Genomic DNA, 25,465 nt, shown 5'->3' on the forward strand with positions numbered 1-25,465 from the left:
CAGGATTCCTGGCTTCACACAGCTTTTAAAAATGGCCCCCAAAGACAGAGACAGCTTTTTCTTCCTTTCTCTCTCTCCTTGGCTGATCAAAGCCTTATCTTTACGGTGGAAGATGCTTGGCAAAACAAGGTCCCTGGCCACAAAAATACCACAATCCCACAAACGAGGCAGAATCAGGAGGAGTTTTAATTATCAAAATGGTCTGAGGAGCCGGGGGAGAAAAAGCAAAATGATACAAATCAGAGAAGAGGCTGGAGGAAATGGATCACGGAGGAGAGGCGGGAAAGATTCGGAAGGGAACCGCTTGATCTTCAGTAAAAGTAGTGAGTCAAATTCACCAGGCACGCCTGTTAAGCCGTGCGGAAAACAAAACGTTGTTGTTTAAAAATAATAATAATTATTTTTCTTGTCCAGGCAGAAGAAGCTAACGCGTCTTGAGCTCGACAATGCTGCTCTTCCTTCCCCTCGCCAATGCCCAGTGTGAAGTTCACAAACTTGCTTTCTTTAGAAATCATAATAATAATAAAAAAAACCTGTTATAAAATCTATTGGCTCGCCTACGTTCACTTGGCACAAGGAGGCATGCAAAGCTCAAAGGTGCTGAATAAATAGCGGGGGTGGTTTTTTTTTGGCAACAACAAAAATATACGGGTTATTTCCTGACGGCTAAAAAAGCGGGGCGCCACCCAGGTGAAATCCAGGTGTGCGTTTCCACCTGGGATGGAAAGGAAATCGGCACTACAAAGCTACGGTGGGGGCGTGTGTGTCTGTGTGTGTGCATGTTTCGCTTCGAAACTATTTCAGAGGGAAGTCTGTCTCCTTCAAGGATCACGCTCTTGGTTCAGGCCAAAGTCCGCAGCAGCGTGGACACAAGTCCTCCAGAAGCGTCAGACTGACGTTCTCAGCTTTGGGAGTGGAATTCACAGGTCGAAGTTCAATCAGTCCGAAGGATCATGGGAGGATGCTCGCCATCCTCGTCTAGCCGCAGAGAGCTGATGTCGTCCTCCAGGCAAACGCCCCCCACGGCCCCCAGATCTTCGTTGTAGACTGAAGGGAGATGGAAAGGAGACAACCGTTCAGAAGAAACATGCACCTTTCTTGGTGGCCTATGGAGATTCTCCACCATCCAAGGTCAGGGTTGTCCTAAAGATGCTTTTTTTTCCCCTTGTTTTTTTTTTCCACTTGAAAATGTTTTGCTTCTCAACCAAGAAGCTTCTTCGGTTCAGAACTGGAGAAGCTTATTGGATGAGAAGCGAAAGGAAGGGGGAAAAAAAGTCCAGTTGCCTTTTGGAAAAGCACCTTTAGGATCCTTCCTTGTCCAACTTTAGAAGGATTCGAGACACGAGCTCTTTTGAGTTACTAGGGAGGGGTTTTGCAGCCTTCCTTAAGTCGTTACTGGACACCCTACCCCCTTGGCTACAACCCTTCTGGACAAGGGCAGCGGATCAAGGAGAGTCTGTCACCAAAGTGCAGGAGAGACTCTGTCTTAATAGCAACAGCTAATAGACTTATATATCGCTTCGTAAGGCTTTACGGCCCTCTCTAAGCGGTTTACACTCAGCCTATATTGCCCCCAACAATCTGGGTCCTCATTTTACCGGCCTTGGAAAGATGGAAGGCTGAGTCGACCTTGAGTCGGTCAGGATCGAACTCCTGGCGGTGAGCAGAGCTAGCCCGCAGAATGGCACTCGAACCACTGCGCCACCTGGTGGCTCTTAAGTCACCAACCATGACCATCAACCCAGAAACGGACAAGGGGTAGAAAGAGGACCGGTGGAATCCTGTGGTCTGTTGTGTTGCCAAGGCAATGGCGATAGAGTCAATGCTTCTCTGTTTGTGTTGATTGACCAGGTGACAACACAAAGGTGGGCCCTTGAACCAAGGGGCCTATTAAGTCATATGGATGGCATACTACTACTACTACTACTACTACTACTACTACTACTAATAATAATAATAATAATAATAATAATAAAGTTGGAAGGGACCTTGGAGGTCATGTAGTCCAACCCCCTGCTCAGCAGGAAACCCTATACCATTTCAGACAAATGATTGTCCAGTCTCTTCTTAAAAACTTCCATTGTTGGAGCAGCCACAACTTCTGGAGACAAGGAGTTCCACTGATTATTTGTTCTAACTCTCAGGAAATTTCTCCTTAGTTCTAGGTTGCTTCTCTCCTTGATGAGTTGCTTCTCGTCCTGCCTTCAGGTGCTTTGGAGAATAGCTTGACTCCCTCTTCTTTGGGGCAGCCCCTGAGATATTGGAACACTGCTATCATGTCCCCCCTCGTCCTTCTCTACGTTAAACTAGACAGACCCAATTCCAGCAACCGTTCCTTATATGTTTCAGCCTCTATTCTTCCTGACAGGACAGGGAATCCATGCAAACATCTCAGCCCAGAGTGGGAAGCTTCTAAGAGGTTCTTACCATGTCTTGTGGGTGAAGAAGGCATATAAGCAGCACCCCTAGTCACAGCGGCACTGTAAGTCTGTGCTACTAGTGGCCTGTCATGGGAGGCAGATTCTAGGATTTCATTGGCTGGCTCCATGCTGCCATCCAATCTAGGGAAACAGACAAGGAGACATCACAAAGCACGTCCTGGTCGCCATCAACAGCACAACTCAACATTGGGCAGGAAAACTCAAGACATACTTGCAGGAATCCACCTTATTTCAGATCAGACAGACTCCTCCAACAGAGTCTAATTGTAATCATTGTTGGCACACAAATGTAATCGTTTTATGAGTGCAATTGAGCCCAGAATTATGGGCGTAAGTTGTATCGCTCATTAAAGGGTCATCATGTAACTTAGGGGTCCTCAACCTTGGCAACTTTAAGACTTGTGGACTTCAACTCCCAGAATTCCTCAGCCAGGAATTGTGGACTTCAACTCCAGCCTGGGAGTTGAAGTCCACAAGTCTTAAAGTTGCCAAGGTTGAGGATCCCTGATGTAACTGATCTGATTTCATGATTCCTTTTCTTTTTCTTTGCAGCAGTTGTTGAGCAATCCACTGTCCACAATGGCTATTTCTCGGTCGTAACTCAAGAACTATGTCTACATCGGTTTTCAGACATGACTGAATACTTGAAGAAAACGTACGCTCAAATCTTATTCTTCACTGTCGCCAAAGATCACTTCAACAGATGTGTTAGAAGCTCTGTGCCCACCCCCTTACTTGGAAGCCCATGTTGTGTCTTTAGGACCAACCCTCAAAGAAGAGTTTAGGGCAAAGGGGGAAGAGACAGTGAGGAAGGGGACTCACTTGTGCTGTTTCATCAGTGTGCATTCACCCCCTTCCTGGGGGTCCAAATTGTACATGTAGAGATACCCATCAGCAGCCGCTACCAACAATCGGGGGATTTTCTGAATTCTAGAAGGAATTAAAGATTCATCAGCTAGCACTGATGATGTTACCTAGGTTGGTAATGAAACGTCTGCAAGGAGCACCAAGGACCCAACAGTCTTCCTTTACCTCCTCCTTCCCCTCCTCCTCCTCTTCTTCCACTCCACAAACCCCACTCCCTTCTAGCACTGATGATGTTATCTAGGTTGGTAATGAAACGTCTGCAAGAAAACCACCAAGCTCAGAGAGAAGGAAGGAAAGAAGAAAGGAAGGAAGGAAGAAAGGAGAGAGAAAGGAAGGAAGGAAGGAGAAAGGAAGCAAGGAAGGAGAGAGGAAGGAAGGAAGGAAGGAAGGAAGGAAGGAAAAGAAAGAAAGAAAGAAAGAAAGAAAGAAAGAAAGAAAGAAAGAAAGAAAGAAAGAAAGAAAGAAAAGAAAAGAAAGAAAGAAGAAAGAAGTCGCCTCAAGGCTGTATTCTGAAGGATATCCATGTAACTATGATCAACATTGCCCAGTTGTAAAGCTGGAACCCCCAGGGTCCTCCATCAGCCTCCGTCTCCCCCAAAGGCAGCTCTTGTGGCCAAAGGCCACCCTTCCCCTGCCGCTACTCACGTGGCCAAGGCGCAGATGTTTCTGTGCCCACAGAAGGGGAGCCGGACCGTTGCGAAGGCTCGGCCTTGGTTGAACATTTCGGTCACCTGGGCAGGCAGGTAGTTTGGGAACGTCCGAATGGTCTCCACAAAGTAGCCCGTCCAGGTGGTGGGCTCCTCCTGAGGTCTGGAAGGGCGGGAGGGAAGAAAGACGGTCGTCAACATCGTCCCCTAAAGACACGAGCGTCCATCCAAGAAGTTGGGGATCGCTCTTCTTTTCAAAGAGGAGTTTTACGGGACTTCGCCGCTGCAGGAAACCACAACCTAATCCCCCCCCCCCCAAAAATTGCAGGCAGAAGAAGCCCAGGACATAATCGACGCCCCTCTGCTTCCCCGCCCCAACTTTTCTTTCTGTGGGAAGGGACCCTGCAGTCACTATTGCTAATGAAGCCATTTGTCTCTCCGTGTTCAAGCCAATTCGGAGATCGCCCGGCCTTCCCCAGACTTACTTCTCTTTCACAGTCTCCAATTTGAAAATGTGCACCGTCTCTGTGTTACTGGAAGCCGACAGAAACATGCCATCCATGCTAAAGGCCAATGAAGAGATGCTGACACACCTGGAGGGAGGAAGCCAAGAGACAGACGGCGGGTCAACCACGGAGGGTCTGTTGCAGGTAGCTCCTCCCTGCCCCTTATGCTGGAGTCCCTTGCCTTGCCTGCCCTACTGAGGCCACGAGATGCTGGCAAAGGCTCTGGAGGGGAGAGAGACGGTCTCCCCAAATCAGGAAGGAGCGAAGGAAGAAAGGAAGGAAGGAAGGAAGGAAGGAAGGGGAAGGAAGGAAGGAAGGAAGGAAAAGGGGAAGGAAGGAGACAGAACAGTTCACGCAGCCTTCAATCTCCCCCCAGGACCATCTTCAGACGGCAATCACACATCACCTCTTCATCCCCCTTCGGAATTCAAAGAGCTTCTGCCCTTCTGGAATGGAAAATACCCGGATCACTGTACCCTGTTGAAAGAAAGGAAGAATCCCCCCTTTCAAAGCCATCCAAGCCACCTTCTCAAAGTCACCGCTTGGTTTCTCTGCCTGTCTGATTCACTTGAATCTCTCTGGATCAACTCAAGCTTCCCTTTTTTTTTTCTTCCACGGAGGGGATGAGGAACTCACCTTTTCTGAGGCGGTGGCTAGCTTCGTACCGCTTGCGTCGAAAGCCAGGGCAGCCAACGGACTATCGTGGGCGGGGATCATGTTGGTAGCTCTCTGTGAGGAAGCACGAGAACGGAACACAAGACCTTAGTGTCAACGCTGCTAACATCGGATGTTTTTTGCATTGACCACAGATGGAAATGTAGCCGTCTTTTTCCCTTTCCCTTTTAGAATTAGACGATGCTGGAGGGGGGGGGATGTGAATGAGAGTTTAGTTAGACATAACAACACTAAACTTAGCATGAGAATCAAGGTTATTGAGCCCACAGCTGATAAAGAATTGGCCGGCTGGAGAGCTGGAGAGGAAGCCAGCGCTTTAAGCTAATTGGGGAATGTGATTTATGACTATTAATTGGAGGAGGGAATTGTGCTTTGGTACTAGGTGCCCAGGGGAGGGGAATCCAGTTTTTGGCTTCGATTATGTAAGTGCCGATATTATGCTACTCGAATAAAAGATCCTTTAAGGTAAACAATGCCTCGAAGTTCTTTTGAAGAGTTTCATCTGTCGGAATCATGACACTTAGGGCAGAACGGCGGCTCCTGCCCTCCCACCCACCCAAGAAGCCCCCAATTTTCAGAGTCAGAGCATGGCGGAAGCCTGCAGGATCTTACCAGGTTGATGGTGTCGAAAACTTGGACTTCACCGATGGTCGCGCTCCCTGGATAGGCCAGGTAACAGTTATCGTTGTTTATGGACAGGGAACATAAGCCTAAGAAAAACAGAGAGGAAACGGCAAAACAGGACTCTCTCCTTTCCAAAACTGCCATGAAAGAATCAAGATTAATTACAACAATAATATTACCAACTCTTAATGGATTTTTGCTAACCAGGACTGAATCGCATGATTTTAAGGTTATGTCTACGGACAGACCACGTGGGACGGTTAAGAGGTGGTTTGTTGCATTTTAAAAGGAAGTGATAAGTTGTTAAAAAAGGTTTATATTTATTGAGGCGAAGAGGGAAGCTATTTCTTTATATTTCTTATTTGTTACATTATTTTTCTTTTCTGCACTCGCTTTGCCAAAAATGTGATGTCGTGTGTGTGTGAGTGGTAACTTCAAGGATGGGTCGTAAGTACCTTCTTTGGAGTCAGCTGTAACTTTGAACGGTCATTAAGCAAGTCATTCAGCAAGAATTAGTTCTAACTGGCTCTTGGTTTTTGACCAAAAAAATAAATAAATAAATAGACAAGGTGCCAATTTGAATGTTTGTGTCAAGCAAATGCAGAAGGAAACTGTCTCAATCTGATCAAGTCCTTCCTTCGGGCCCCAGGAGCCTGGTTGTGTGTGTGTGCATCACAACTTCCCAATCTGGGTGATGTCAAAAACATCAGATAAGCTCAACTAACTGTAGGAGACAGCATTGTAGAATCTGGGGGGTGGAGTCAAAAGAGGAATCAGCCTAGAGACTCCACATAGCTGCAAAAGATTAAGACCAAGCTTTCTTGAATGTCATTAACCTTGACCTAGTTGTGTAGATTCCTACACAACTAGGTCAAGGTTAATGACATTCAACCTACACAACTAGGTAGAAATAAATCAGTTTAAATGCAGTTTCACATCTGGTCCAGGTCTTTCGTGCCTGACACTAACATCCCTTAGATCAGGGGTAGGCAACCTTGGCTCTTTTATGACTCGTGGACTTCAACTCCCAGAATTCCTCAGCCAGCATGGCTGGCTCAGGAATTCTGGGAGTTGAAGTCCACGTGTCATAAAAGAGCCAAGGTTGCCTACCCCTGCCTTAGATGAACAAACCCACCGTATGGTTTTGGAAGTAACCAGCTAAAATGGGGGAGCGGAAAGGTATCAGAGGAGGATCAAAAGAGAGTAAGGAGCATCTTTACCTGCAGGATTGGGGGGCGTCTCCCTGATGGTGTGAAGCACCTTCATATCCCGTATATTATGTATGTACAGAGACTCTTCTAGGCAAACGATCAATCTCTGGGGGGGGGGGGGGGGAAGGGAATAAAAAAAAGGAGAGAAGCAGATAGCAATAGCAGTTAAGACTTTTACAGATAGTCCTCGACGTATGACTACAATTGAGCCCAACGTTTATGTTGCTGAGAAATCTGTGAAGTGAGTTTTGTCCAGTTTTACGACTTTTCTGGCCACAGCTATTAAGGGAATCACTGCAGGTGTGTTAAATTGGTAACCCGGTGGTTAAGTGAATCTGGCTTCCCCCATTGGCTTTGCTTGTCAGGAGGTCGCAAAAGGGGATCACGTGATCCTGGGGTGCTGCAACCGTCGTAAATAGGAGTCAGTGGCCAAGCGTCTGAATTTTGATCACCTGACCCCAGGGAATGGTGCGACGGTCCTAAGTGTGAAAAATGGTCATAACTCGCATTTTTCAGTGCCGTTGTAATTTCGGTCTCTAAATGAACTGTTGTAAGTTGAGGGCTACCTGTATACCGCTTCGCGGTGCTTTACAGCCCTCTCTAAGCGGTTTACAGAGTCAGCCTGTTGCCCCAAACAATCTGGGTCCTCATTTTACCGACCTCGGAAGGATGGAAGGCTGAGTCAACCTTGAGCTGGTCAAGTTCGAACTCCTGGCGGTGGGCAGAGTTAGCCTGCAAAGCTGCCTTCGAACCACTGCGCCACCAGGGCTCTTAGAAAACCAGCAAGAGGAGCTCACCTGAGTGGGCCCCCACTCACCTGCCTGTTCAGCTTGACGGCCAAGATCGTGTTGGAATAGCTGTAGTTGCAGATCTCCGTCCCTTTCTTGAAGTGGCAGACTTTCAGCTTGCGAGGCGCTCGGAGGCTCACGATGGCTACCAGGCTGCTGGAAAAGAGCCGTTCCACAATGCACACGTCTTCTGTGTCAGCTGCAGGGTGAGGGTGGAAAGGGAACGGGGGTGACACGAAACAGAAGAAGAACCAACTGGGTTAACTGCAGATGCAGGGGAGGACAGATTTCATGAGACTTACACACCCCCAAGAAACTGTCTAAGATGTCTCTAGAAGGTTGTCTGGCTAGAACATTGGGCATCTACAGTTCCTATTACTTTACTAGACAACCTGTGGCCTGTGGGGATTATTATAGAATAGAGCTGGAAGGGATTCTAGTGCAGCCCCCTGCTCAAGCAGGAGAACCTTTACCATCTCAGACAAGTGTCTGTCTAGCCTCTTCTTAAAAACCTCCAGTGATGGAGCGCCCACGATTTCTGGAGGCAAGCTGTTCCACTGGTTGATTGTCCTCACTGCCAGGAAGTTTCTCCTTAATTCCAGGTTGCTTCTCTCTTTGATCAGTTTCCAACCATTGTTTCTTGTCCTGCCCTCTGGTGCTTTGGTGAATAACGTGACCCCCCCTCTTCTTCGGGGCAGCCCCTCAGATACTGAAAGACTGCTATCATGTCACCCCTGGTGCTTCTTTTCACTAGACTAGCCATACCCAATTCCTGCAAAGCATTCAGAGATACTTCCTTACTAAACAGAGAAATAGAACGAGCATGGGCAGGCAAAAAAGCAACGAGAATAACTTTTGACTTCCTGTTGGCTTCCCCATTGAATTTCCTGGTAGGAAGCTGACCGGCAATGTTGGAAATAACCACCACAGGACTGCGTCAGCATTGAAGCAGCTATAATGCTGTTAAATTTCATGGCTCCCGGATTTGGGACACATTCTTTTAAGTTCGCCCACTTGGGGTGGGTTGATTCAATGACTGTTGCCCTACAATCCACTGTGTCACCCCACTGAAAGTTACAAACAGCCGCGAGAGTTTTAGCAGTGCGCAGATTTTTTTTTAAAAAAAAACAAGGGCAGAGGTACGTGGGTCTGAGAGACAGACCATTTCCAAGTGAACTGGAACATGGAGGCAGTCAATTAAACGACTGCGACAGCCAGAGACTGTCTCTCCCTGGTGGATCAATAGGTTGCCATTTTCCTAGCACAGCTGGCTATAAATAGCCTGCCATATTTCAGCGCGAAGCTGTTAAGTGGGAGAAGGCGAAAGAACAAGAGGGGTTAAAGTCCTCCACTCGCTGGCGCTTGGAGAGCTGTAAATAAAAAGCAACGAAAAATCGGTGCGGCTAAACACATTTCAGGCGGCCGGTGAGGCTTCCTGGACGGAGCTATTCATATAAATCTTAACATTATCAAAGGGCGTCGCAGCCGGTGTTGGCCAACTAGGAAAATGGCCAGGAAGTTAAGTGGTTCTTTAGTGGTTCTGATTCAGGAGTCCATCCGACCGGGAGACGACGTTCTGCTCTCTGAGCTAGTCAGAGAAATTCAGGAAGTTGGACGCTCCAAGCGAGTAAGTGCATGCAGGATCCAATCCGGATCGGTCACCGGGACCAGAGGGCCAGTCTTCCAAGCTTTTGGTCTCGTGCTGGGGCCCGTCCTCAGGGAACCTCTCTCTAGCAGTGTGTGTGTTTTGGGCTGTTCTAAGTATGGTTATTTATATGGTGCCTGTTGTGTGCGGCTTTTTAGATGTTGATTGGGGTGTTGATGGCTGGCAGTTAAATCCTTGGTTGTTGTTTCCTGGTGCTGCCAAGTCCTTGCCTCCTAGGTACTTGGTAAGCTGGGGGTAAATTTCCCTGGCTGTTTTTGAGCCTGCTCATCCAACAATCTTAGTAACTGCAAAATTGAATGTATGTCAACAGCCAACGATTGAATAGCCAGCCGTCAACACCCCAATCAGCAACGAAAAAGCCACACACAACAGGCAGCATATAAATGCTGCACACAGAATAGCCCAAGGCACACATCCTGGAGAGAGGGGAAGTTCCCTTTTAGCATGAAAGCTCGGAAGACAAGACTGACCCAGATTGGATCCTGCAAGGTTATCCTGTGACAACGCGTATCTTCGCCTTCACTTGTGAGTAGTCTATGATCCAAGGCCACGTGAAGCTGCTACGATTTCACAGAAGACCTCCTCATATTGGAAACTGGAATGCTCCCGTTATAGACGTAGTCCTCGACTTAACAACCATGCATTTAGTGACTCAAAAGTTACAGTGGCACTGGAAAAAGCGACTTACATCCTAACGTTGAGAAGGCTGAGGAATCCTGCCTTAGTCTGCAGCCGTAATTTAGGAAAAGGGAGACCCAGAAGGGGAAAAGAAGACCGAGGAACACTTACTGCACTCATAGATCTGCTCCAGTTTATCCACAGAAGAGAGGGAGAAGAATTTGTAGCCCAGCACGCTGCCAACAGCCAAGGAGCTGAAAAAATAAGCAACAGATCAAACAAGGATACCGATTTTTTAAATGTACATTTATTTTCTACGAAGCATGCCGCACTCCTAACTTTTCTCCCAAGACCCTCAAACGCCCTCCCCCTTTTGCAAAATCCAGTGGTCAGCCTTTTTGTCTCTTGCACACCCCACAAAAGCCAGCGACAGATCAATAAACTGAGCTGGTGGCAAGCAGGGGCAGTTGAAAACAGAGCTGCAGTCCTCGAGTTACGTTGCTTAGCAGCCGTTGGAAGTTCTAGCAGACCTACCTGGGGTCTCCTCAGGGTGCCGTCAGCCAGACAGTGCCGGCTGGCGACCCCCAGGGGGAGGGCCTTCTCGGTGGGAGCCCCCACCCTCTGGAACGAACTACCCCCAGAGATCCGGGTGATCCCGGATCTCCCCTCCTTCCGCCGCGCCCTAAAGACATGGCTTTTTCAACAAGCGGGTTTGGCCTAGGGAATTTTAGTGGGGTTTTTAAGGGTAATTTTAAGGGTAATTTTAACGATTGGCCTTTACGAATATTTTCTTTTAATTTGGTTTTAATATGGATATTTATTGTATTGTTGTTTTATAAGGCTGTTAGCCGCCCTGAGTCCGGTGAGGAGAAGGGCGGGATACAAATCAAATTATAAATAAAAATAAATAAATAAATAAATTCCGATTATTTCCCCCTCCCCTTTGCAATCCCGTGACCAAACTCCGGGGCCTCAACAACACGCCTGCATTTATAACTCTATTCTTGTACTTTGCTTTGGGGCCTGCCAGTTTGCTGGGGGGGAGGGGAGATATTTGCTTTTGCTTGGGATGACTTTTGCTTTCTGCTTTCCTCCGTCCACCTCTCCCCCCTTGAGAAAGGAATGTGTCTCCCTTATCAGGGAGACGGTTGCAGAGAAAGGAAAGCTGGAGAAGATCTTGAGACCGCACATCGTTGCCACCCGTGGATTGGCTGGATTTCAAACGGACGTTATGACTCTGGTGGGAGGAGGAATATTGCTTTTAACTATACCGTTTGCTCGGGATTTTCCCCAGATCTCGCCTTGACTCCCTTACTGTCATAACCCTTAATAAAAGTTTCCTTTTGAGACGATGCCTGTTTCAAGAGTTCTGGTTAGCTGAGGTGGGTCCTTACAGTCTCGTCGTTCCGTGACCACGCTTTACTGAAAATGAACTCTTATTGGTTTGTTGGGGGGTATTTTTTTGGGGGGGGGGAGGGAGCAAATCTGCAATCATAGGGAATAATTAGTTCGCTTAAGGGCTGCGGAGATTTACTTCATTAACCCTGCAAAAAAAGGTCATTAAAAATAGGACCACGGCCAAGTCAATATAAGACCACCACTATTTGCCATTGTGATGGGCAGGCTCCACTGTGGCCCTAAGTTGATACCCACACTGTATTGTGTTTGCATTTGGGTTGAATTGTTTGCGCCGAGCTAGATAATATTTTGTCTACTCTCTGCAGCCCTGTCTCCCAAGCACAATTCTTCTATTTGAGAAGGCCGGGGAAGGAGAGAGACAGCACACGATCTCCTGGTTTATTGCGAAGGCTGGTTATCCTCAAGAGAGAAATAGCTATTGATTATAAAAAAAAGAAACCTCATTTGTATCTCAGCACCGTGACGAATCGCGCGACAATTCATTTTCTTTTTCGAAAGTACAACTCGGGCAGAAAACTAAAACGCTTCTCCATAATGCGCCCCAAAGGGAAAATCAGTATTTTTTTTTTAATCTAGTGGTTTCGAGATTATTTATAGAGTTTATACTAGCCGTTATTTATAAGTCACTATCAATTTTAACAAGACTCTAAAGCAAAGCAGAACTCACGGCATGTTCTCTTCTTGCTAATGATTTAGGGGGGAAAAAAAAGAAGGGGAGGGGAAAAAAAAGACTCGGTGTTATGGAGAGCAAAATGGATTAAAGATAATCCTGTCATCCGGCAATGAGAAATATTCAGCAGAATGATATATTGTTTTACTGCCCTTTGAAGGGGGGGGGGGGGGAAATGCAACAACTTCCACCACAGTCAAAGCTGCCTTTTGGGGTACATTGGAGGTCACGAAACAAGGGTTTCTGTCGGACTCTTTTTATTTTAATAAGACGATCAAATAGATCTCATAATATAAGCAGTCAGAAAAATGAGGGGGAGATTTGGAACTTGTTACTATGGAAAATAAGGCTGGCCACCGGCATCGCTGACTTCAAATAAGGGTTGTGTGAATTGACAGAAATCGGGGAATCAATGGCTGTTAGTCTTGATGGGAGTGGGTCTGCCTCTGAAGACCCTCGTGCTGGGAGAGTCATGGGTTTCGACAGAAGAGAATAGCTCTGGGTTAAACTGGGAAGTCTGTGGTGCCCTCTGAGCGTGCAGACGTTTTGTGACCCAATTAGGTAACACCATCGGTGCTACAGAAGGGAGTGGGGTTTTGCCCTGATGATGTTACCTAGTTGGGTGATGAAATGTCTGCACGCTGAGAGAGCACCACGGACTCCCCAGTTCAAACTAACTCTGCCCACAGCCAATCAGGTTGCAATGCCCTGACTTTGGAGGATGAAAAGCAGGGACTTAAATACTTCACTAAAAAATTCAAAGGTCCCATTGTAAAGGACAAAACCTAATAATAACCAAGCCTGTAAAAAAAAAAAAAACAATTACAGCAACCTTATTCTTAGTAATCATGGAGGCCTACCAAATGCTATTTGGCAAACAACCCTCGTCCTGATTAAAGCTAATATTGCAATATTGTGGAATATGGAAATTACAGCCAGATCTCAGAAGATATAACTGGTTAGGAAAAGCCACCTTAATTTAACAACAGCGTCCAAATCTCCCCCAAGGGAAATGTGTTCAGATCTACCAGCTCAGACGGTCCTCGACGTACGACGAAAATTATGGACCAGAATTTCTGTTGCTAAGCAAGCTGGTTATCCAGCGAGTGGCGCCTGATTTTATAACCTTTTTGGGGGGGCCAGGGTTATTAAGAGAATCCTAAGTAGCTGTTAAGTGAATCGCTTGGTTATTAAACGAATCCAGTTTCCCCTCATTTGACTTTGCTTGTCAGAAGCTGGCTGGGAAGTTTGCAAATGGTGATCACAGGACCCTGGGAGGCTGCAACCGTCGTAAGTACACGCCAGTTGCCAAGCTTCTGAATTCTGATCACGTGANAAGGAAGGAAGGAAGGAAGGAAGGAAGGGGAAGGAAGGAAGGAAGGAAGGAAAAGGGGAAGGAAGGAGACAGAACAGTTCACGCAGCCTTCAATCTCCCCCCAGGACCATCTTCAGACGGCAATCACACATCACCTCTTCATCCCCCTTCGGAATTCAAAGAGCTTCTGCCCTTCTGGAATGGAAAATACCCGGATCACCGTACCCTGTTGAAAGAAAGAAAGAAGCCTCCGCTTTCAAAGCCATCCAAGCCACCTTCTCAAAGTGACTGCTTGGTTTCTCTGCCTGTCTGGTTCACTTGAATCTCTCTGGATCAACTCAAGCTTCCCCCTTTTTTTTTTTTTCTTCCACGGAGGGGATGAGGAACTCACCTTTTCTGAGGCGGTGGCTAGCTTCGTACCGCTTGCGTCGAAAGCCAGGGCAGCCAACGGACTATCGTGGGCGGGGATCATGTTGGTAGCTCTCTGTGAGGAAGCACGAGAACGGAACACAAGACCTTAGTGTCAACGCTGCTAACATCGGATGTTTTTTTGCATTGACCACAGATGGAAATGTAGCCCACTTTTCCCCTTTCGCTTTTAGAATTAGATGATGCTGGAGGGGGGGGATGTGAACGAGAGTCCAGCTAGACATAACAACACTAAACCTAGCGTGAGAATCAAGGTTATTGAACCCAGAGCTGGTAAAGAATTGGCCGGCTGGAGAGGAAGCCAGCGCTTTAAGCTAATTGAGGAATGTGATTTATGACTATTAATTGGAGGAGGGAATTGTGCTTTGGTACTAGGTGCCCAGGGGAGGGGAATCCAGTTTTTGGCTTCGATTATGCTAGTGCCGATGTTATGCTACTCGAATAAAAGATTCTTTAAATAAACAATGCCTCGAAGTTCTTTTGAAGAGTTTCATCTGTCGGAATCGTGACACTTAGGGCAGAACGGCGGCTCCTGCCCTCCCACCCACCCAAGAAGCCCCTAATTTTCAGAGTCAGAGCATGGCGGAAGCCTGCAGGATCTTACCAGGTTGATAGTGTCAAACACTTGGACTTCACCGATGGTCGCGCTCCCTGGATAGGCCAGGTAACAGTTATCGTTGTTTATGGACAGGGAACATAAGCCTAAGAAAAACAGAGAGGAAACGGCACAACAGGACTCTCTCCTTTCCAAAACGGCCATGAAAGGATCAAGATTAATTACAACAATAATATTATCAACCCTTAATGGATTTTTGCTAACCAGGACTGAATCGCATGATTTTAAGGTTATGTCTACGGACAGACCACGTGGGACGGTTAAGAGGTGGTTTGTTGTATTTTAAAAGAAAGTGATAAGTTGTTAAAAAGGTTTATATTTATTGAGGCGAAGAGGGAAGCTATTTCTTTATATTTCTTATTTGTTACGTTATTTTTCTTTTCTGCACTCGCTTTGCCAAAAATGTGATGTCGTGTGTGCATGTGAGTGGTAACTTCAAAGGTGGGTCATAAGTACCTTCTTTGGAGTCAGCTGTAACTTTGAACGGTCATTAAGCAAGTCATTCAGCAAGAATTAGTTCTAACTGGCTCTTGGTTTTTGACCAAAAAAAAAAAAGGGGGGGGGGGACAAGGTGCCAATTTGAATGTTGTGCCAAGCAAATGCAGAAGGAAACTGTCTCAATCTGATCAAGTCCTTCCTTCGGGCCCCAGGAGCCTGGTTGTGTGTGTGTGTGCATCACAACTTCCCAATCTGGGTGATGTCAAAAACCTCAGATAAGCTCAACTAACTGTAGGAGACAGCATTGTAGAATCTGGGGGTGGAGTCAAAAGAGGAATCAGCCTAGAGAATCCACGTAGCTGCAAAAGAGTAAGACCAAGCTTTCTTGAATGTCATTAACCTTGACCTAGTTGTGTACACAACTAGGTCAAGGTTAATGACATTCAACCTACACAACTAGGTAGAAACAAATCAGTTTAAATGCAGTTTCACATCTGGTCCAGGTCTTTCGTGCCTGACACTAACATCCCTTAGATCAGGGGTAGGCAACCTTGGCTCTTTTATGACTCGTGGACTTCAACTCCCAGAATTCCTTATGGGAGTTGAAGTCCACGTGTCATAAAAGAGCCAAGGTTGCCTACCCCTGCCTTAGATGAACAAACCCACTATATGGTTTTGGAAGTAACCAGCTAAAATGGGGGAGTGGAAAGGTATCAGAGGAGGATCAAAGGAGAGTAAGGAGCATCTTTACCTGCAGGATTGGGGGGCGTCTCCCTGATGGTGTGAAGCACCTTCATATCCCGTATATTATGTATGTACAGAGACTCTTCTAGGCAAACGATCAATCTCTGGGGGGGGGGGGAAGGGAATAAAAAAAAGGAGAGAAGCAGATAGCAATAGCAGTTAAGACTTCTACAGATAGTCCTCGATGTATGACTACAATTGAGCCCAACATTTATGTTGCTGAGAAATCTGTGAAGTGAGTTTTGTCCCGTTTTACGACTTTTCTGGCCACAGCTGTTAAAGGAATCACTGCAGGGGTTAAATTGGTAACCCGGTGGTTAAGTGAATCTGGCTTCCCCCATTGGCTTTGCTTGTCAGGAGGTCGCAAAAGGGGATCACGTGATCCTGGGGCGCTGCGACCGTCGTAAATAGGAGTCAGTGGCCAAGCGTCTGAATTTTGATCACCTGACCGCGGGGAATGGGGCAACGGTCCTAAGTGTGAAAAATGGCCATAACTCGCATTTCTCAGTGCCGTTGTAATTTCGGTCTCTAAATGAACTGTTGTAAGTCGAGGGCTACCTGTATACCGCTGAGTCAACCTTGAGCTGGTCAAGATCGAACTCCTGGCGGTGGGCAGAGTTAGCCTGCAAAGCTGCCTTCGAACCACTGCGCCACCAGGGCTCTTAGAAAACTAGCAGAAGCTCACCTGAGTGGGCCCCCACTCACCTGCCTGTTCAGCTTGACGGCCAAGATTGTGTTGGAATAGCTGTAGTTGCAGATCTCCGTCCCTTTCTTGAAGTGGCAGACTTTCAGCTTGCGAGGCGCTCGGAGGCTCACGATGGCTACCAGGCTGCTGGAAAAGAGCCGTTCCACAATGCACACGTCTTCTGTGTCAGCTGCAGGGTGAGGGTGGAAAGGGAACGGGGGTGACACGAAACAGAAGAACCAACTGGGTTAACTGCAGATGCAGGGGAGGACAGATTTCATGAGACTTACACACCCCCAAGAAACTGTCTAAGAGGTCTCTAGAAGGTTGTCTGGCTAGAACATTGGGCATCTACAGTTCCTATTACTTTACTAGACAACCTGTGGCCTGTGGGGTTTATTATAGAATAGAGCTGGAAGGGATTCTAGTGCAGCCCCCTGCTCAAGCAGGAGAACCTTTACCATCTCAGACAAGTGTCTGTCTAGCCTCTTCTTAAAAACCTCCAGTGATGGAGCGCCCACGATTTCTGGAGGCAAGCTGTTCCACTGGTTGATTGTCCTCACTGCCAGGAAGTTTCTCCTTAATTCCAGGTTGCTTCTCTCTTTGATCAGTTTCCAACCATTGTTTCTCGTCCTGCCCTCTGGTGCTTTGGTGAATAACCTGACCCCCTCTTCTTCGGGGCAGCCCCTCAGATACTGGAAGACTACTATCATGTCACCCCTGGTGCTTCTTTTCACTAGACTAGCCATACCCAATTCCTGCAAAGCATTCAGAGATACTTCCTTACTAAACAGAGAAATAGAACGAGCATGGGCAGGCAGAAAAGCAACAAGAATAACTTTTGACTTCCTGCTGGCTTCCCCATTGAATTTCCTGGTAGGAAGCTGACCGGCAATGTTGGAAATAACCACCACAGGACTGCGTCAGCATTGAAGCAGCTATAATGCTGTTGAATTTCATGGCTCCCGGATTTAGGACACATTCTTTTAAGTTCGCCCACTTGGGGTGGGTTGATTCAATGACTGTTGCCCTACAATCCACTGTGTCACCCCACTAAAAGTTACAAACAGACGTGAGAGTTTTAGCAGTAGGCAGATTTTTTTTTTAAAAAAAACAAGGGCAGAGGTACGTGGGTCTGAGAGACAGACCATTTCCAAGTGAACTGGAACATGGAGGCAGTCAATTAAACGACTGCGACAGCCAGAGACTGTCTCTCCCTGGTGGATCAATAGGTTGCCATTTTCCTAGCACAGCTGGCTATAAATAGCCTGCCATATTTCAGCGCGAAGCTGTTAAGTGGGAGAAGGCGAAAGAACAAGAGGGGTTAAAGTCCTCCACTCGCTGGCGCTTGGAGAGCTGTAAATAAAAAGCAACGAAAAATCGGTGCGGCTAAACACATTTCAGGCGGCCGGTGAGGCTTCCTGGACGGAGCTATTAATATAAATCTTAACATTATCAAAGGGCGTCGCAGCCGGTGTTGGCCAACTAGGAAAATGGCCAGGAAGTTAAGTGGTTCTTTAGTGGTTCTGATTCAGGAGTCCATCCGACCGGGAGACGACGTTCGGCTCTCTGAGCTAGTCAGAGAAATTCAGGAAGTTGGACGCTCCAAGCGAGTAAGTGCATGCAGGATCCAATCCGGATCGGTCACCGGGACCAGAGGACCAGTCTTCCAAGCTTTTGGTCTCGTGCTGGGGCCCGTCCTCAGGGAACCTCTCTCTAGCAGTGTGTGTGTTTTGGGCTGTTCTAAGTATGGTTATTTATATGGTGCCTGTTGTGTGCGGCTTTTTAGATGTTGATTGGGGTGTTGATGGCTGGCAGTTAAATCCTTGGTTGTTGTTTCCTGGTGCTGCCAAGTCCTTGCCTCCTAGGTACTTGGTAAGCTGGGGGTAAATTTCCCTGGCTGTTTTTGAGCCTGCTCATCCAACAATCTTAGTAACTGCAAAACTGAATGTATGTCAACAACCAACGATTGAATAGCCAGCCATCAACACCCCAATCAGCAACGAAAAAGCCACACACAACAGGCAGCATATAAATGCTGCACACAGAATAGCCCAAGGCACACATCCTGGAGAGAGGGGAAGTTCCCTTTTAGCATGAAAGCTCGGAAGACAAGACTGACCCAGATTGGATCCTGCAAGGTTATCTTCGCCTTCACTTGTGAGTAGTCTATGACCCAAGGCCACGTGAAGCTGCTACGATTTCACAGAAACCTCCCCATATTGGAAACTGGAATGCTCCCGTTAGAGACGTAGTCCTCGGCTTAACAACCATTCATTTAGTGACTCAAAAGTTACAGTGGCACTGAAAAAAGCGACTTACATCCTAACGTTGAGAAGGCTGAGGAATCCCGCCTTAGTCTGCAGCCGTAATTTAGGAAAAGGGAGACCCCGAAGGGGAAAAGAAGACCGAGGAACACTTACTGCACTCATAGATCTGCTCCAGTTTATCCACAGAAGAGAGGGAGAAGAATTTGTAGCCCAGCACGCTGCCAACAGCCAAGGAGCTGAAAAAATAAGCAACAGATCAAACAAGGATACCGATTTTTTAAATGTACATTTATTTTCTACGAAGCATGCCGGACTCCTAAGATTTCTCCCAAGACCCTCAAATGCCCTCCCTTTTGCAAAATCCAGTGGTCAGCCTTTTTGTCTCTTGCACACCCCACAAAAGCCAGCGACAGATCAATAAACTGAGCTGGTGGCAAGCAGGGGCAGTTGAAAACAGAGCTGCAGTCCTCGAGTTACGTTGCTTAGCAGCCGTTGGAAGTTCTAGCAGACCTACCTGGGGGCTATTGACGATCTGGATTTGAAATTCTGATTATTGCCCCCCCCCCTTTGCAGTCACGTGACCAAACTCCGGGACCTCAACAACACGGCTGCATTTATAACCTTATTCTTGTACTTTGCTTTGGGGCCTGCCAGTTTGCTGGGGGGGGAGGGGAGATATTTGCTTTTGCTTGGGATGACTTTTGCTTTCTGCTTTCCTCCGTCCACCTCTCCCCCCTTGAGAAAGGAACGTGTCTCCCTTATCAGGGAGACGGTTGCAGAGAAAGGAAAGCTGGAGAAGATCTTGAGACCGCATGTCGTTGCCACCCGTGGATTGGCTGGATTTCAAACGGACATTATGACTCTGGTGGGAGGAGGAATATTGCTTTTAACTGTACTGTTTGCGCGGGATTTTCCCCAGATCTCGCCTTGACTCCCTTACTGTCATAACCCCTAATAAAAGTTTCCTTTTGAGACGATGCCTGTTTCAAGAGTTCTGGTTAGCTGAGGTGGGTCCTTACAGTCTCGTCGTTCCGTGACCACGCTTTACTGAAAATGAACTCTTATTGGTTTGTTGGGGGTTTTTTTGGGGGGGGGGAGGGAGCAAATCTGCAATCATAGGGAATAATTAGTTCGCTTAATGGCTGCGGAGATTTACTTCATTAACCCTGCAAAAAAAAAAGGTCATTAAAAATAGGAGCACGGCCAAGTCAATATAAGACCACCACTATTTGCCACTGTGATGGGCAGGCTCCATTGTGGCCCTAAGTTGATACCCACACTGTATTGTGTTTGCATTTGGGTTGAATTGTTTGCGCCGAGCTAGATAATATTTTGTCTACTCTCTGCAGCCCTGTCTCCCAAGCACAATTCTTCTATTTGAGAAGGCCGGGGAAGGAGAGAGAGACAGCACAAAATCTCCTGGTTTATTGCTAAGGCTGGTTATCCTCAAGAGAGAAATAGCTATTGATTATAAAAAAAAAAACAACCTCATTTGTATCTCAGCACCGTGACGAATTGCGCGACAATTCATTTTCTTTTTCGAAAGTACAACTCGGGCAGAAAACTAAAACGCTTCTCCATAATGCGCCCCAAAGGGAAAGTCAGTATTTTTTTTTAATCTAGTGGTTTCGATATTATTTATAGAGTTTATACTAGCCGTTATTTATAAGTCACTATCAATTTTAACAAGACTCTAAAACAAAGCAGAACTCACGGCATGTTCTCTTCTTGCTAATGATTTAAGGAAAAAAAAAAAGAAAGGGAGGGAAAAAAAAAAAGACTCGGTGTTATGGAGAGCAAAATGGATTAAAGATAATCCTGTCATCTGGCAATGAGAAATATTCAGCAGAATGATCTATTGTTTTACTGCCCTTTAAAGGGGGGGGGGAATGCAACAACTTCCACCACAGTCAAAGCTGCCTTTTGGGGTACATTGGAGGCAGGGCTGTGGAGTCGGTACTCCGACTCCTCAGTTTTTTGTACTTTCGACTCCGACTCCTCTGTATTAATATGACCCTCCATTCCCTTCACTTATACAAGTGTCTCTAGTCCTGCAAAAAACATATTTACTTAATCCCTTATCAGTGAGAGGCTAGGTTACCCATGGGCGCTGCGTTCCCTGTAACAGCAGAACACAACACTATGGAATGTATAAGTATTGCCGCTCCTAATTGTGCGTTGCGTGCCATATAGTGAAGCACATGAAAAGCATGCTTCTTCACGGTCACTTAACGTGTTCGTTTTGCGGTTACGTGAGGCACTGCATGCATTGGTCTTTATTCTTTACAGTAAAGAAGTCATTAATTATAACTTTTTGTGAATTGGGACATTTAAACTTGCTTTTTTTTAAATTCCAATCTAAATTTAGTAGGAGTCGGAGTCGGTGCATTGTTTGCCGACTCCGACTCCGACTCCAGGTACCCAAAATTTCCTCCGACTCCGACTCCTCGACTCCGACTCCACAGACCTGATTGGAGGTCACGAAACAAGGGTTTTTGTCGGACTCTTTTTCTTTTAATAAGAATCTCATAATATAAGCAGTCAGAAAAATGAGGGGAAATTTGGAACTTGTTACTATGGAAAATAAGGCTGGTCACCGGCATCGCTGACTTCAAATAAGGGTTGTGTGAATTGACAGAAATCGGGGAATCAATGGCTATTAGTCTTGATGGGAGTGGGTCTGCCTTAGAAGACCCTCGTGCTGGGAGAGTCATGGGTTTCGACAGAAGAGAATAGCTCTGGGTTAAACTGGGAAGTCTGTGGTGCCCTCTGAGCGTGCAGACGTTTTGTGACCCAATTAGGTAACACCATCGGTGCTATAGAAGGGAGTGGGGTTTTGCCCTGATGATGTTACCTAGTTGGGTCATGAAATGTCTGCATGCTGAGAGAGCACCACGGACTCCCCAGTTCAAACTAACTCTGCCCACAGCCAATCAGGTTGCAATGCCCTGACTTTGGAGGATGAAAAGCACGGATTTAAATGCTTCAATTAAAAAAAATCAAAGGTCCCATTTTAAAGGACAAAAACTAATAATAACCAAGCCTGTAAAAAAACAACAACAATTACAGCAACCTTATTCTTAGTAACCATGGAGGCCTACCAAATGCTATTTGGCAAACAACTCTCGTCCTGATTACAGCTAATATTGCAATATTGTGGAATATGGAAATTACAGCCAGATCTCAGAAGATATAACTGGTTAGGAAAAGCCACCTTAATTTAACAACAGCATCCAAATCTCCTCCAAGGGAAATGTGTTCAGATCTACCAGCTCAGACGGTCCTCGACGTACGACGAAAATTATGGACCAGAATTTCTGTTGCTAAGCAAGCTGGTTATCCAGCGAGTGGCGCCTGATTTTATAACCTTTTTTTTTGGGCCAGGGTTATTAAGAGAATCCTAAGTAGCTGTTAAGTGAATCGCTTGGTTATTAAACGAATCCAGTTTCCCCTCATTTGACTTTGCTTGTCAGAAGCTGGCTGGGAAGTTTGCAAATGGTGATCACAGGACCCTGGGAGGCTGCAACCGTCGTAAGTACACGCCAGTTGCCAAGCTTCTGAATTCTGATCACGTGATCGTGGGGATGCTGCAACGGTTGTGTGAGGACTGGTGACCTCACTTTTTCAGGGCCAACGGAACTCCGAACGGTTGCTAAACATTTAAGTCGGGCACGGCCTGTAATAGCGTCTCATTCGCAATTCGAGGATTATTAAATCTTCCCCCACTTCAGTTGTGCAAATCGAGGATTTACCTGTTGGGGCAAGGGAAGCAAGAACTGCTGAGTGTGTGGAATTAGTCGGTGAGGATCCAGGAAAGTGAACCGGCGCGTTCCTTCTTTGCTCATCCGGCCTACAGACAAACCCAATTCTGCCAGCAGCTCAACCCCCAAGTTTAATCACTTCCTGTCATCCAACTTCTGGGCGGGTCATCCTCTCTTAAGTAGCCATTCATTACCATGCTGACCCCTCTCTTGCAAAGCTAGCTAGTTTCAAAGCGCCCAAGTTGGGCCTTCCTTTCTTTGCAAAAGAATTAAACCCACTTTGCATTCAAGAGAGGAGGCTTCTGCAGCATTTCGGTTCTAGGCTCTCCTGCCAACTCGCAAATGTACACATACAACACAAGTAACCACCGTCGGAGCGAAGGGAACAAGCCGCCACAGAAGAGGAGACGGGAACAGCCAAAGCAGCTTAAGAGTTTTTCCTCCCAAGTGAACCACACAGAAAAAAAAATCTGACCTGGCTTTCCTGGAGCCCATTTGCTCACATTCAAGAGAAACAAACAGAAACTTGAGACGTTACGGTTGCTGTCTTAACTGTTATGTTATGAAAGAATCATGTGAAAGCAGACTGTGACAACAGGGGGAAAATATTGGCTCCCCTCCCCTGCCCTGCCCCTCCACTTCAACATTCTTAACTTAAGAGTTGTTGGTTTTTATTAGAATTATAAAAGCTGTTTTATGAGAAGGTAAAATCTTAAGAGGAAAGAGTCAGCACTCTTAACTAGCTACGGGAAGTCAGGAATGGTCCCAAGGGTGCTTTTCAAAAGGGGACAGGGTTTTATTTGTTTTTTTCTTTGAAAAATTATCCAAGATACTTCTGTTTATAACTGAAGAAGCTCCTTGAATGAGAAGCAAAACGTATTCGAGGAGAATACAAAAAGTTCATTTGCCTTTTGAAAAACGCCTTTGGCACAAGCACGACCTGGATGATTGAGAATCTCCAGACATTTAGATAAGTCAGGAATTGTTTTTTTTTTTTTCATTTTTATTATCCGAGCCTTTTTAGATGGACTTGAGAAACTGCAAGCGTTTTTTCATCACTGCAAAGACAGAAATATCTGACTTGAGTGAGCTGTCAGAATGTGCTTCCCTAAAGCAACGTTCCACAACCGTGGCAACTTGTAAAGACGGGTGGACTTCAACTCCCAGAATGCCTCAGCCACTGCTGAGCACTCTGGGACACTGTTTCCCAACCTTAGCGGCTTCACGATGACTTCGAGTCCCAGAATTCCCCAGCCAACAGGGGCCATCCATAATTCCAGGAAAAGAGAACTCCATAAAATAGGGGCTACCACCGAGAAAGCCTGGCCAGAGCTGAATCAGCCACAAATCTAACTGCAAATTGCTTAAACTTTTGGTTTTTAGATTCTTCTATATCAACCCCGACTGTCCTTTGGAAGGACAGATCCTAAAGCTGATGCTCCAATCCTTTGGCCACCAAACGAGAAGAGACAGACTCTTCGGAAAGGACCCTGATGTTGGCAAAGGTGGAAGGCGACAGGAGAAGGAGACGGCAGAGGATTGGATAGTGTCATCAACACACAATAAACATGAATTTGGGCAATTCCGGGAGACAGTACAGGACAGGGGAGGGGCTGGCATGCTCTGGTCCATGGGGCCACGGAGAGTGAGACACGACCGAGAGACTCAGCAACCAAATCAAACCAGGCTAACGTTTTCCATGTCATTGATCTGTTCGTGCAACTCTAAGCCACATACACCATGCTAGAGTAAAAAAAACAACAATAAAACAAGGAGAAAACAAGGCTACCTCCCCAAATTACCGCATCAAGTGGAGGAAACAAGAACCAAATGAATGAAGCCTCAATTTCAGTGCAGGTGTTGCAAAGCATGAAATCTTTTCAAGAGTTTTTCTCAACGCAAAGGTGCACATTTTCCCGCCAGCCACTAATAATCCTGTACCCTAATTTGCTTTTTTAAAGTAGTTCTTTCACAGGAGCCACCAATCCTGCACCCCGATTTACTTTTTAAATAGGTCCCACGGGGGGGGAGAAAGGGGGGAAAAATCAGGCCAGTCTCCCCTGATAGGCAAATCTCCCCCCATCTTGATTAACCTTCTATTTCCCTCCCCTCCCCCCTTTATGAAACCCACCCAACCCAATGGACAACCGTCTCCCCATGGAGATTTGGGGAGGGGGGGTGTCCTGCCCCTCTGGCGTCCCTCCAAGGAGAAGGTTGGACTGCCTCCCTTCCAGGATGACTCAATGGGCTTCCCCTGCCCAATGGCAATGATAATGGCTGGGCTAGATGGCCTCTGGGTGCCCCCTCTCCCCCTCACCCTTTCTGGGATGCGCTGCTGGGGTGGAACCCAAGTGGGGCAGTCTTTTTTCCCCCTTCCCAAGGCCCATAATCCACAACCAGTTTGGGGGGGGGGAGAAGTAGGAAGCCAGGTGGGAGAAGGGCATCTTGGCCACGCCCCCTCCTCCTCCTCCTCCTCGCCCCCACCTGCTTTCGAATCTTGGCTCCTGCCTCTCGCCCCCCCCCCACCCCACCCTACCCGCGGCGGGCACGCGCGTGCGCGCTCCCTCTGGCCACGCCCCCCCTCCCCGCCCCTTACGTGTTGTCCTGGTTGAAGTTGGCGAAGAGCAGTTGGCCGGAGCCGGCCTCGCCGCTCTGGCTGGCTAAGTTCATGGCGGCCTGGTGTGCGCGTCCTTGGCCGGCGGGAGCGCAAGAAGGACGGCGAGGCTCAGCCTCGGAGGCGCCCGGCCCGGCTCATCTTCTCCGGCCGTCTCCTCATCGCCTTCTCAGCGGCCGCCTTGTTTACGCTCGGCTGTAGCGGCCGAAGCCTGTGCGCGCGTGCGCCATCCCGCCCCTCCTTTTCCCAGCGGCCTCTTCGCCCCTCGCGCAGGCGCGCTGGAGGGAGACGGGAGTCCCGGGAGGAACAGCGAGGCGCCTGCGCACTGGCTCTTGAGAGCCGCCGACCTGGATTCTTCCCCCCCCCCCGGTCTGGGTGTATGTGTGCGCAGGCGCGGTTCTGCTTTCTGCCTGCAGGCTGCTTTTGCGGTGAAAAATGAGGGTTCCCCAAACGAAGCAAAA

At 47.2% G+C, this 25,465-nt stretch overlaps 1 protein-coding gene across 1 annotated transcript; it reads right to left on the minus strand.

The window, feature by feature from the left end:
• Positions 1-161: 161 nt before the first annotated feature.
• Positions 162-25,214, minus strand: WIPI2 (WD repeat domain, phosphoinositide interacting 2). Its single transcript, XM_015819501.1, has 12 exons — positions 24,987-25,214; positions 18,783-18,865; positions 16,380-16,549; positions 15,682-15,778; positions 14,481-14,578; positions 13,839-13,931; positions 13,603-13,673; positions 4,441-4,548; positions 3,954-4,118; positions 3,264-3,371; positions 2,428-2,561; positions 162-1,047 (listed from the first exon to the last, which is right to left on the minus strand). Exons 1-12 carry the CDS (start codon positions 25,058-25,060, stop codon positions 935-937), a joined length of 1,314 nt encoding a protein of 437 aa, XP_015674987.1. The 5' UTR covers positions 25,061-25,214; the 3' UTR covers positions 162-934.
• Between the last annotated feature and the right edge of the window lie 251 nt (positions 25,215-25,465).

Source organism: Protobothrops mucrosquamatus, unplaced genomic scaffold (genome assembly GCF_001527695.2).
Source record: "Protobothrops mucrosquamatus isolate PMUCROS unplaced genomic scaffold, P.Mucros_1.0 scaffold942, whole genome shotgun sequence".
Taxonomy (NCBI): domain Eukaryota; kingdom Metazoa; phylum Chordata; class Lepidosauria; order Squamata; family Viperidae; genus Protobothrops; species Protobothrops mucrosquamatus.